Source organism: Meleagris gallopavo, chromosome Z (genome assembly GCF_000146605.3).
Source record: "Meleagris gallopavo isolate NT-WF06-2002-E0010 breed Aviagen turkey brand Nicholas breeding stock chromosome Z, Turkey_5.1, whole genome shotgun sequence".
In the NCBI taxonomy this organism is placed as follows: domain Eukaryota; kingdom Metazoa; phylum Chordata; class Aves; order Galliformes; family Phasianidae; genus Meleagris; species Meleagris gallopavo.
Window position 1 is genome coordinate 42,344,511 of NC_015041.2, and position 13,689 is coordinate 42,358,199.

The window sequence follows — 13,689 nt, forward strand, 5'->3', positions numbered from 1 at the left end:
AAAAAAAAAAAAAATACAAATACAAATACTGTGGAAAGAGTGAAGCAACATAAAGCTACAATTGCCAAAATTAAACATAGTTACATCAGCAAAGTCACAATTCTCAATTTAAACTTACAGTGTGATATTTCTTAAATAAATTTAATAACAGAAAAAATATTGTCTTTAATTTTCTTATGATACTCTTGATTTAATGACTATTTAGGGCTTTGCCAGTTACTTTCCTTTCCTGCAAGTGTATGACATAGGAGTAGAGGGTGTACTGCTACGCCTTGGATTGCCTCACTCATATTTGTCCACTTAAGTGAAAAAATTTTCAGCTTTCCTCACTTACCACAAATTGTAATCTAGCTGTTTGGGGTTTTACTACCTCTATCTCCACTTTTCCTAATGTTTACACATTTTTTTCTGGTTGACAGAATCCAAGAGTCATGTCCCAGAGTCAACACAACTGATGTTCAAAAACATTCTAGAGCATTTCTCTATACTTCCCATTTCAGTTCCTCCCTGAAACTTTAGAACATGCAAGTAGAGATACAAGTTTCAAAACAAAAATCGGAACAGAAGTGGACAAACTAGCATAATACAAAAAGTAACTTATATAAATAAAAGCACTTTACCTGATGATGCTAAGAATCAGAGAGCAACCTTGAAAATATAAAAGTATATCTAGTGAATGGCTAGAATACTATCAGTTACTACATAAATGCATTTTTGAGAGCAGTTTTTACTGCCAATTTAATTTACAGTAGATCAGATTAAATCATTTAGTCTAAAGTTCACATTTTGATACTTTTTGTAACTGAAAAAAAGAAGTTTGAGTGGTTTATCAATTTTACTGCACAATTAAGTAAAACCACTGAATTTCAGTTAGCACTGTATAGCTTTTCAGAACAGTTAAACAACAAAGTAGTGAAACTTAAATTCTTGGAACTTTAAGATGCACACCCAAATTAGTTTTAAAAATGTTGGTGGTTGTGTTTTTTGTTTTTGTTTTTTTTTTGTTATGTTTGTTTGTTTTAATTCATATAGTTCAGTTCTACACTAAATTAACCAGTTCCAAGAAGACAAAAAGCTGTTATAAAAAGCTGAAGGAGGGTGTCTAGATTCACATTATATCCATGCTTTAGGTAACATGGAAAGCTTAAAAAAAAAAAAAAAAAGAAACAACAGACAAGATTGGCAGACACATAACCACTAGTTCTGTGCTTTCAAGAATTTTAAAATGGTGCATGTGTTTAACTAATCATACACAGGAACATTCAGTAAGAACACAAATACTAGAAATAAAAAATCCAAAAGCTTGTAGATCCAGCAATTAAAAACAAAAGTCCTTAAAGTCCTTGCACCAATTGCTTTATTTAGAGATCTCATTATCAATCATGTCAAAACTAACTAAAGCAAGTAAACAAGTTTATTGCTTTGCTTTTTTCATGACAAAGTTCGTGACAAAGTCCTCAATGCTAATTTCACAAAAAAGTGCCTATCCAATAACCATGAATAACTCCTTGGCTAAGAATGGGAAAGAAAACTTGATGAAGTATGTTGTCTCTGAAGTAAAGTTAACTAAAAAAGCAGTCTTAAGATTAATTCTCATTTTTCTGTCATTTCTGTAAACCAGAAAATGACAGAAAGCCACCTGCAATATTTATGCTAATTCAGAACATAAGCAGAACATGACCTTGACCCAAAGTTATTCTCTCTAGTAATACTGTTCAGGAGGAGAAATCCTTATACTAAAACAGTAAAAGAGTATTCTTATTTTCCAGTACAATCCTTCAGCTTGTAAAAGATTTTTCTTCAATAAATTCCAAGAATTATTACATACTTGCTACACACATACTTTCATAATCATAACTAACAACTTACTTGATTACCAAAAGCAAAATCTGTCATGAAATATGAGGTACTTAAAAAAAGTATAGAGAGAATAATGTGTTTGGCTTACACAATGCAAGGCATATTTCTTCTGTGTACATAACAAATCTGCTGCCCTTGTGCCTAAGATGGGAAGAAAAGTTATACTGATCATTAATCAAAAGCATGCTCTCTGCAACAGTACTGTCAATTTTCAGGGAACTGTCCTGACATAAAAATGAAAAGAAAACCTCTTTACCTAAAAGTTATCTACCACCTTACATGCAACCACAGAAATACTGAGAAGCCAGTAATAAAAACTGAGATTCCTATACTTCAGAACATCACAAAACAAATCAAATAAACACCCAGCTCTGCAAATGCCATCTCTATTCCTAGACCTCATCCTCCTCCACAAAGAAATATTAAATCTTCACCATTCAGTTTATACTGTATGATCTTCTCATAATCCCCTGTTTAACACTGTGGCCATTTATTAAGGTCTAAATGAAGATAAATGATTGTCTTTTAAATTTCCTATTGAAAACAACATGAACACATCGATCAGTAAACATTCAATTTCACAGTCTACAATCTGAAACTTTGAAAGATAAACTCAGATTCAATTCAACTGATATTTAATTTCTGGTTCACCATCACCCTGTTCTTATATTTTAATGGCTAAGAAGAACAGCCTTAATTAGCTTTCTATTATGTCAGGAAAACTAAGCCATCTGAAAACCATATCCAGATGTAGTCAACCGAAAACAAACCTGAAACTACATGGTGTTTTAAAATCTTATGCTTAAATTTTCTTTATCTTAATTCTTCAATCCATTTCTTAAAGCTACAGAGATTGCCATCTGAGAAATGGAGATAATCTTAAATAATAAAAAGGAGTTATTGTCTGTGCTAGTAAGATGAAGGTACTGATGATACAAATAACGAAGTTTCTCCAAGCATTATTTAGGCCTGATATACATTCATATACATTTTCACATATATCTTTTATGCAGGCAGAAATTTGGGGGAAAAAAAAATAGTTTCAATCTTTTTAAACTCTACTTAAGAGCTGCTTGTATTATATATGCCTGTAATAAACCCATCCAGCTACAAATACTCAAATCATATGTACACATATGTATTACAAATTTCACGTCTTAATTCTACAATAACTAACTGAAAAAAAAAAAACATTATCAAGCTCATAGTCAATACAGCAATAAATGCTACAGAGGCTGGCCAGTCCTCTTTGAATCCATGTTAGCAAGGTGCTCTGATCTTCACTGATTGCCAGTAGCTGAAACACAATTATGTCTGCAACTCATCCAAAGCATGAGAGGTACTCATTCTCCTATACTTATTTTCCCAATAATTAATGAATATATTATAATTGAAGGAAGAACCAAAGAGATCTAACTTTGCAGGTCCTGGTTGTGTTCTCATGGAAGAAGGCAAGCCAGATTTATCAGAATCTAATAATACCAAGTGTTTCAGAGCATCAGACTACGTGTCACAGAGCTCAGAACTGAAAACTACCTTTTCTTCACTCAAGGATTCTGTTTCAGGGCAGTTTCTTTGCCTTTCAGCTACAGATTGCAGAGGTATAACTGGTTATGTGAAAAGCTAAAGCACTCTCAGATAAGAAAATACAATACAGGCTTCTAGTTACATCTTTACCAACCAACCCTATTTATTGGTAAATATTTTTCCTGTTTATTTTTACAGTGTAGGTTCACCATATCTTAAAGCTTTTTCACCAGAAGGCATTTTCCTTTAATTCTCTGGGGGAAAGGAATCATGTAACCATTACCTATACTTAAGAGATTTTACATCACTATTGTAGATAAATTTTCTCTATTTCAAGCACTTATTAATAAGCATTGTCATACTGCAAACAATTCCACTAAAATGCTGTTACCAGAAGCCTGGAGATTTTCTCTGGTAACACTCTACCTAAAGCAAACAACAATCAGTCTCACACAATCATACCTGAAGAGATGGCAGGTATTACACATACCAGTACTATATCTCAATCTAATGCTATTTGATATCAGTTAAGAAACCTGACTGTGATTGAAAGCATTTAGATTGTAAGCACAAGGAAATGATGATTTCTTGGTTTCCTAAATACAGATTTTATATTAAAGAAATGTGTCACTTAGATATTAATATTAAAGGTGTTAGCCAAAACAAGACGCCAGTAAGATGAAAGGTGAAAGTTATCTCTGATGTCAGCCAAGATATTGGACAAGACCTCAGGAATGCCCTATGTAGGGGAAAAAAAAGAAATCACTACAGAAAAAAAGAGACAGGTCTCATAACTTCACAGAATTACTCAAATGTTATTATATAAGAGGCAACCACACAGAGGACTTCTTTCTGAGAGCTGGAAGAACAAGAACCTTACAGATTTAACGACTGACTCCCTCCAAAATAAACAACTGACTGCTGGTAAAAATCCATCTCAAAAGCAAAATTCATTATGACCAACGCCTCTGTGTTTGGAAGTGGGCCAGAGCACTGCTGGAGTAGGCAGGGTAGAATCAGATTAAACTTCATTAAACTGAACTTTCAAGCACACCAAAAGACATCACCACTCAGATGTAAAATTAAAGAAATGACACATTGCAAGCATACTTGCAGGGAAGAAAGTTTTGTAAGTGACAACACAAGAAATTAATTGTTTAAGAAAAGAGGCTGGCAGGACAACTCTAGCAAAGTCTGCCTTAGAATTTTAATAATACTGGCAACTCATTTTGCTTCTCTCTCGTTTGGTTTCTCTTCCCACAGACAACAAACATCCAAACATGACAGAGAAAAATGCAGAACTCATTGGCTAAAATAAAACTATTTATTCAGACAGAGAAAAGGAAAAGAATAATAATTATGACTATATATACATACGTATACACACACACAAACATAAATGTATATAACAAATGATGCACAAGCAATTACTAACCATCTCCCAAACAATGCCCAACTAGCCTTCTGAGCACTGAAAAAGAGCAAGATGCAGTCCCACTTCCTTCAAAACTCCTTCTGCTTTATGTCATATGATACGGAATATCACTTTAATCCAGCTGTCCTAATTCTGTTCCCTCACCACTTCTTGAGCTCTTCACTGCAAACAGCCTTGGCTTTGTACAGCACTGCTCATCTGCAATTACAAACCTACAAACATCAATGTGTTACCAACATTTTTTTTTTCTCTAGAACCAAAAAAATATCAGCGTATCAGATAACTCTGAAGAAAAAAATTCCATCTCAGCTGAAACTGAGACTGACACCCAACGTCAGTGGTCATCTGGCAACAAAAAGTTGTTGGCTGTGAAAATCTACTGCAGTTGCTTGCCTGATTAAAGGAGGCAGAACAGAATTTCCAATGCCATCAGCTCCAGTGCAGATACATTGTGGAGTGGAATGAGGAATCACAGTGTGACAAACTGTGGAGACCCCAGCACCACTCACAGCTGTGAGGAGTACCTAACCCTGCTAAGGAGGTGTGGGAGGGGGCAGGAGCAGCAGCATAACACGTCCACACCTACAAAGGCAGTCCTAGCAACCAGGAGCACAGTGACAGTGTGTAGCAGGCACAGCACAACAGTAGGGTCTGGTGCGGCCTTTCGCTCAACACTTTGCCCAGGCTGGCCACCAGACAGCCCGCTATCTCTCTTCTGAGAGCAGCAGGGTACAATGCTCTATTGAAGCAAACATGGTGACCACCTGCCACAACAGTCAGTCTGATGATGAAACCCAGACAGACGGGCCACTACACTGGGTGAACATGTGCACCCAGACAGATCCCCTGCGGAGCAATGGAACTGCCCTCATCCTTGATGGTGAAGATCTCCAGAATGCCAAAGTCCTGCAAGGGCCTGATGGGGATGTCAGGAGTGCAAGTATGCCCCATTTGATGGGCTCTTTTAGCAGGCATGGGATATAAAAATAAGAAAGAATTCTTTAGCTAGATCAGCCATATAAGGCAAGGCAAAGGAAAGTGTACCCTCTGATAAATGAGAAGGGAGAACTGGCTTCAACCAGTTCTTCAATATGGAGAAGTTCTTTTCTTCAACAAGTTCTTTGCCTCGGTCTGCATTGGCAGTCAGGCTTCTCACGCCTCTCACATCACTCAACCTCTAGGCAGGTGCCGAGGGGGTAAAATTCCTCAATGTAAGAACAGAGTTAGTGTAAGCCAACCTCATGAGGCTAGAAGTGTACCAATCTATGGGGTCCAATGACATGCATCCCAGGTTCCTGGAGTAGCTGGCTGATGTGGTTGCCAAGCCACTCTCCATCACATTTGAAAAGACACAACTGTCAGGTGAAGGTACTGGAAAAAAAGGAGCATCACTCTCATTTTTAAGAAAGGGAGAAAGGAAGACCTGGGATAATACAAGCCAATGATTCTTATTAGGAGCAGATCCCACTGGATGCTATATTTACTCACGTGTGAGACAAGGAGTTCATCCAAAACAGCCAAGCTTAGCTTCACTAAAGGGCAGCTCATGCCTGACTGAGCTGGTGGCCTTATATGATATAGCAATAGCACTGGTGGACAAAGGAAAGGCAATGGATGTCATCTACCTCGACTTTCACAAGACCTTTGATGTGGATCTGCACCATGTCCTTCTCCTTAAGTTAGAGAGATACAAATTCAAAGGCTGGACTATTTAATTGGGTGGTCACAGTCCTCTGGAAGGTTGTGATCAACGGCCGTACGTCCAAGAGGAGGCCAGTGATAACCGGTATTCCTCAAAGGTTGGTACTGGGACAGCTAACTCCTTAACATCTTTACCATTAATGACATAGACAGTGGGATCAAGTACACCCTCAGCAAGGCTTGCAGATGACATCAAGCCAAGTAGTGCAGCTGATATAACAGAAAGGGAAGCCATCCAAAAGTATCTGGACAAGCCTGAGCAGTGGCCCATGAGGACCTCATAAGGTTCAGCAATGCCAAGTGCAAGGAATGGTGCTTGAATTACGGTAATCCCAGATGTGTGTACAGACTGGGAGAAGAATTCATTGATAACAGCTCTATGGAGAAGACTTGTGGGTCCTGGTAGCCAAGGGGCTGGACATGAATCACCAGCAAACACCTGAAGCCCAAAAGGCCAACAGTATCCTGGGCTACACCTGTTCTGCCCTAATGAGGCTCCATCTGGAGTATTCCAAGCCTTTCCACAGCAGGGGACTTGGAACTAGATGATCTTTAAGGCTTTTTCTAACCCAAACCTTTCAATAACTCTATTATCAGTAGATACAAAGATTAAGGAAAAGAATGAAGGTCAGAAAGCTGAAGGTTAGGTCCAAAGAGACCTTCCAGAATAACAAAATACACTGTTCAGTTCTGTATGAAGCATCGGTTAGACAGGCCAGGTAGTAGAATGAAATCATACCAGTTTGATCTTACATAGAACACAGTTACAGATGAAGTGTCTACAGATCAGATTAAAACAATAAAAATAAAGACAACAGGATTACTAAAACCTGTCAAAAAAGAACCAAGGGTTATGTTTGAAAAAAATTTACACAAGAAAAAACCCTGACCTTGTCAAAAACTGTTCTGTTATGGAACTCGTATGGAGAGTAAACAGAATAGTGTACTTCAAAGTAGGCAAAGGACAGAATCTAGAATTCTGATACATCTAGCTAGTTAGGCAGTTATAAAACAGCATACTTAGCATTAGAACATGAAAGCATCTATCTCCTGCTTAGGCTTGGAAAAGTCTATCAGAACAAATGATCTGGGAGATAATTTTCAGTGATAAAAAAGTCTCTTCTCCTATAGAAGAGACTTCCTTCTCTTTTCTACAGAAAAGAGTCAAGGAAAACACTGACTCAGAACGCAGGCTCTTAGTCTTCACTGTCATATACCGCACTTGAAGAGAAATTAGTATAACTGAGCTTTTATCAAACCTCATGATGTGAATGGACACCTAAGAAGTTTTAAGCAAAGCCCTTTTAAACTTTTACCTGTAACCTCCAAGCATCAAGCTCCTTGTGCAGAGGTTATTTTTCAATCTAGCAAAAATCATCTGAGGATAGAGGTGACACTCAGCAACTGACCTCTAATGGGATCCCAATCTACTCCCTCCATTTAGAATATGATATTATTAGCATCATTAGAAAGAAGGGAGAAAGGTAAACTCCATAACCCATTTTACAAAGAACTGAGAGTCTTAGAAAGTGCTGCAAATTCTTATAGCAGTTTCACATTCATTAGACAACTGCACAGTGTAGCTTCCATTGGAAAAGTTTTCAGGTGCACAACCAGAAAGGAAACACATTGACACAGGTTTAAAGACAGCTCAACAAAAACGTGGATCAGAGTTTGTATTGTGACTTCCTCTGAATAGCTTTACAATACACTATTTTAGCTGTTATAACTGGATAACAGTCACTCCAGGTTACAGGTTTCATTCTGTTTTATTCCTGAGCACCTAGTGTATTCAAAGTCACTTACACTCAAATTACCTGCCTTACTTCAGTCAGATTTCAGTTTAAATTCAGACTTCATATTATCCCACTATAGTTCTCCTTGGCTAGGGGACAGAGAGAATTGAATAGAGAAAGTTTTAATGGCAAGTCTGAGGTTTTTGACTGTGCAACATCTTCCAGAAAATACATTCCTTTAGCAGCAGCTGAGGATTTAATATCCAAGCTACACTAAGAAATCAAAGTAAGAACAGATACTTGATGCACCAATGAATAAACTGTGTTTATCAGCAACATAAACACAGAAAATCACCATTACCTTCTAATAACAGCACTCAAGTTCTAACTCCATTTAATGTATGCAAATACAAAGTCTATTGTAACAAGCTGTCCCTTGAAGTCAACAGCATTAAAATTATGTTTCTGTTTGACTGTCTTAATAAACTTAGATGTAACAAATTATGTAGCATGCCTCAAAAACACTCAGATTTTAACAGAAATGGTAGTATGTATCTTACTTAACTCAAAAGCCTCTACATACACAAACAGAAAGTATTACCTGGGTCATTATGTGAGTGAGGCACAACAAAAACTTGAAGAGGTTCATTGTCCCATTCATTTTCATTGTAGGTAATATCAAATCCTTGTTTCCAAACTCCACCATCTGGATTATCAAAAGGAAGAATGTCATAGACATCCAACATCTAAAAAGGGATAAAAATAAAACAGAAATTAATTTAAATATATATATATATTTAACCAAAGCTGTTTTCTTCAAAAATCACCAGTAATACTGGATCAGCCTGTTCATTACAAAGGGAGAGATTAATTACAAGATGAAGCTCCTTACACACCTCCAAAATTTGCTTCGTATTTTTGAATCACGTAAGCAGTTTTAGATAAAGATATCATTTAACATTTTTCCCCGACAAAATCAAACAAAAACTACCTTTTAAATTCATCTTTAAAATCTGAACAGAAGTAGATGTATTTTCACAATCAGTATGCCCCTCCCAAAAAACAAACAAACAAACAAAAAAAACACCTACAAAGATAGCTAGTTTAAAGTCTTTCTCAACTTGAAAGCAATTCACAATGTATCTGTAACAACAGGTTTCATTCCATGAAGATCTTTCCAAAGCTGTGCACTTAGCTGATAACTAAAGCCAAAAAAAATACTTTCAGAAGGTGAGGATTTTAACAATTTCAGTTTAATTTCACAGCAGGTGTAGCCGAGCAAACTACAGATTTGTTAATTTGAACTGCATTATATTAGGCTCAAAACATGAACAAAATAGAACTTCAAGTTGCTATCTTATACCATCCCAAAAAGAACAAGACAGCTATTTTAACTAGTGCTACAACAGTGTTGGCAGAAATTTTAAGAGCATAAAAAGTTGGGGTTTTTTTTCTATTATTTTCCTCAGCACACAAATTCCATGATGTTCACACTTTTGTGAGAAGATGAGAAACGAACCAGCATGGAAGATATAAGTTACATTTTCCTATTTAAGAAAGAACATCGATCTCAGAACAAAACTGCAAAACCGTGTAAAGGAAGATATAGACCTGTTGGAGAGCATCCAGACTAGGGCCACAAAAATGATCCACAGAATGGAACATTTCTCCTATGAGGACAGACTGAAAGAGCTGGGGCTGTTCAGCCTGGAGAAGAAAAGGCTCCAAGGTGACCTGATAGGGACCTTTCAGTATCTAAAGGGGAGCTACAAGAAAGAAGGGGACAGAGTCTTTGGCAGGGTTTGTGGTGACGGAACAAGGGGAAATGGTTTCAAGCTCAAAGAAGGTAGATTTAGAAGGAAAAATTCTTCTGCAGTGAAGAAAGATGGTGCGGCACTGGAACAGGCTGCCCAGTGATGTGGATGGTGCCCCATCCCTGGAGACTTTCGAGGTGAGGCTGGATACAGCCCTGGGCAACCTGATCTAGCTGTGGTGTCCCTGATCATTGAAGGGGAATTGGATTAGATGGCCCACAGACATACCAACTCTTAAGGATTCTATGATTCTAAGATCATTAAGACACAGAAAACAAACAGAAGTTTCCTCCAAGCAAAGCAGATCTCTTTAAAGAAGGTGCAAGCAAAGGACTGAGAGGAAGAGCATTTCAGCTGGCAGGAGGATGGATGGAAAGCAAGTGAAAGAGATGAGGAAGTTAGTAAAGCAGAAACTGACTTTACTATTTAGGGATAAAAGAAATGGAAATGTGGGATCCAATGAGAACTAGAAATACATGCAGTAACATCAGACATTTGTAATGCCAGAGGAAGATATTACAGGCAAAAATGTTATTCTAACAAGAGTAACTCAGAGTTACTCAGGTGAAGTTCTAACACAGTAAGGCATTTTGATTTGGTAACCACCTAAAAAGACAAGATTCTGCGTGAAGTCATCTCAAGCCTTTCACTGGAAGCTGTTTTTTCCTACATTATACAGTGTTTGTGATTGCCAATGTAAACACACTGCTTAATCACACATTATAATGCTTCACTAACAGCAGCTAAAAGGTAGGTATGAGTTATTCCAAGATGAATCACGATAAAAGAATTTCCAGTTTCTAAAAGCTTTAGATATTATGGGTTTGTACCGTAAGTATGTATAAACTGCCAAAAAAATCCTCATTACATGGGATATTTTTACTTGACTACACCATAAGACAACAATAAAGCAGTAACTGTAGGAAAGTCAAAACCTTGACAGCTCTGTTATTAAGCAGTTTCTTCTATATGCCAGTGATTTGCTACCCCAAGCCAGTTCCTTCAAATACCAAAATTGCTGCTTCAACTTCCATCAAACTACATTTTTCGCTTTTGCCTTTGACTTTCAGAAGAATATAAGCTTTTTAGAAATTTGTATTCAGCATTCTCAAAACACAGATTACATCCATATATTTCTCATCTGTTTATTTGCACAGTTGGAGCACATAACTGATCCAACACCCAAACTTCTTTCCCCTTTCATTTTAATCAGTGTATCTGGCAAACACATGCATTTTAGAAGTTATGAGTATAACTATACTCAAGTCAGTCAAGAATTAAAACGAGGAAAAAAAAGCCATTTCTAACTAATTTTTTGTTGACTTACAAATCAAGCCAGAGGCTTAGTTGGGCACAAAACAAATGTCAGCTGTGTGAAATTTACTCAGCACTCCCAAGAAATAGGCAAAATTGAAAACAGCAGTCAAGAAAGAGTTTTATTCTTTTGGTAGATTTCTACAACTGATCCAACAACTCAAGTAAAACAACTGCTTTTTGTGACTGAGCTAAGAAGGATTAACAGCAAAAAACACAGCACTTGGAATTGTCAGTTTTCACATGCATTCAGAAAAAAAAAAAGCCACTGAATCTCACTCTGTTTGAGAGAACAATCTAAGAGAAAGGCATATATTCAGGAAAAATACAATTTAAATACATAAAGTACAAACTGTTTTCAGGGCTAAGGTTGTGCACACACATAAACACAAGTTGGAATATAAGCCATCATAAACCTAGAACTAGCAGTGCCTCAGCTGGGCCTTGACTAAATATCTGAGTTGCATGAGATGATTTCCCATCACAGTTGTGCCACAATTGCTTCCACCTTTGAACAACATTGTTTAACAGAAAATACAGCTGCAACAGTAGCAGGCACATACATTTTGTTTTGCCAGCTCAAGGAGAACAAGGAAGGGTTGTATGGATATTAGGCTAAAAACATTTCCTTGCTTTTCTAGGATTTGATTTTCAAGCACTATGATTCTTCTATGAAATGCATCCTTCACAGAAAATGAAGTGCATACTCTGCAAATTTGCCAGTTACCAATAATAGACCTTATGACTGAAAAATTCTTTTGAAGTATCAGGCATAAAAATATATTTATTTAAAAAGCAACAATTCATGGAAGCACATATATTCCTGTGAGTCTTTCTCATGTGCAATGCCTGAATTTCACATAAAGGTTCTGCATTCTGCAAGATGCGTACAGTCCACAATATACTCAATATATAATAATGATAATATATATTAATATATAACAATATATATATAAAATATATATTAGATAAAAAGGGATTTGACACTATGCTCACATGTTTCAAGATCTGGGAACTGCAACTCAGGAGTTCTCTGAAATAACTGTCTCAATGACCTGGAGTGCCATCTAGAGAGGTCTGCTTCCTGCCAGAGGTCCACATGCAGGCTGTTACAGAACTCTAAGCTTGCTCAGCCCCCTGACTACTACTCCTTGTTGCTCTTCTATGGTCGTAAATGATACTGCCAGGGGCAAAATGTATAGTATCAGAAGTGAATACAGAGCTCTAGAGGCAGTAGTCAAGGACATGGAGGCCCAGGAGGCATTCTTCTCAATCCTGCTATTGAAGGGAAAAGATGTGACAGCAGAGATCAATAATCAGGTGAAGAAGTGGTGCTGGCAACAGGATTTGGGATTCTGTGACCCCGTTTGCAGACCAGTTTCTGCTTGGAAGAGATTGTCCTGCCCAGTGAGAAGCATCCAAAGTGATCTTTGCCTGTAGAATGGCTCCCGTGGTAGGGAGAGCTTTCTGCTAGGAATGATGGGTAAAAGAGAGAGCTGTCAGCAGACCTGTGAGGGAGGAAATAACTGACAAGGTTAACAAGCAAAGGGTGAGACAAAGCAAGATGGCTCCAAAAACTATAGTGTTGAAATGAAGGAATACAAGCTCCTGAGGAAAGACAGACCGGGAAGACAAAGAAGGGGAATTACTCATTACGTGAGAAAACAAGTGCATGGAGTTCTGCCTATATATAGACAAAGGAGCCAACTGAGAGATTGTCCGTAAGGATTGAAAAGATAGTTTGGATGGATTGCAGTGGGTGACTGGTATAGGCTGCCTGACAAGGAGATCAGCAGATAAGGTCCTCTGCAGAGAGACGGGAGCACCATCATGTTTGCAGGCCCGGGTTGCAAGAACCAAGGGTAGCTCACTCGTGCCAATTACCAACACAGCAAGGCAGAAACAAACAGGAATTTCCTGGAATGCCTCCATCACAATCTATAATGAGAGGTACAGTGCTGAATCTCACCCACACAAACAAGGAGGGGCTTTTGGGGGATGGTCAAACACGACTATGGAAATGATAGAGTTCAAAGTCTCATGTAAATGTAAAAAAGGAAGAACAAAGACCTGATTACAAAAGAGCTGACCTCAGTCTCTTTGCTTGGAAGAGTCTCAACAGATAATGCTCTGAAGAGAAGAAGGACCGAACAATACTAGTTAATATTCAAGAATCACCTATTCCAAGCTTAAGAGCTCAATAAATGAAAAGTCAAGCAAAAATGTCCTGATTGAGTTCATGATCTCAAGGAATATGGTCATGGGAAAAAACAAAAAAAAAAACCAAAAAAACAAAAACAAA

At 37.5% G+C, this 13,689-nt stretch overlaps 1 protein-coding gene across 1 annotated transcript in view; it reads right to left on the reverse strand.

The window, feature by feature from the left end:
• MAN2A1 (mannosidase alpha class 2A member 1) overlaps positions 1-13,689 on the reverse strand; it is a 66,373-nt gene that overhangs the window by 47,108 nt on the left and 5,576 nt on the right. The window contains exon 3 of the mRNA XM_019610221.1: positions 8,861-9,005. Coding sequence (XP_019465766.1) covers positions 8,861-9,005 — 145 coding nt within the window. The remainder of the gene's footprint in view (positions 1-8,860; positions 9,006-13,689) is intronic.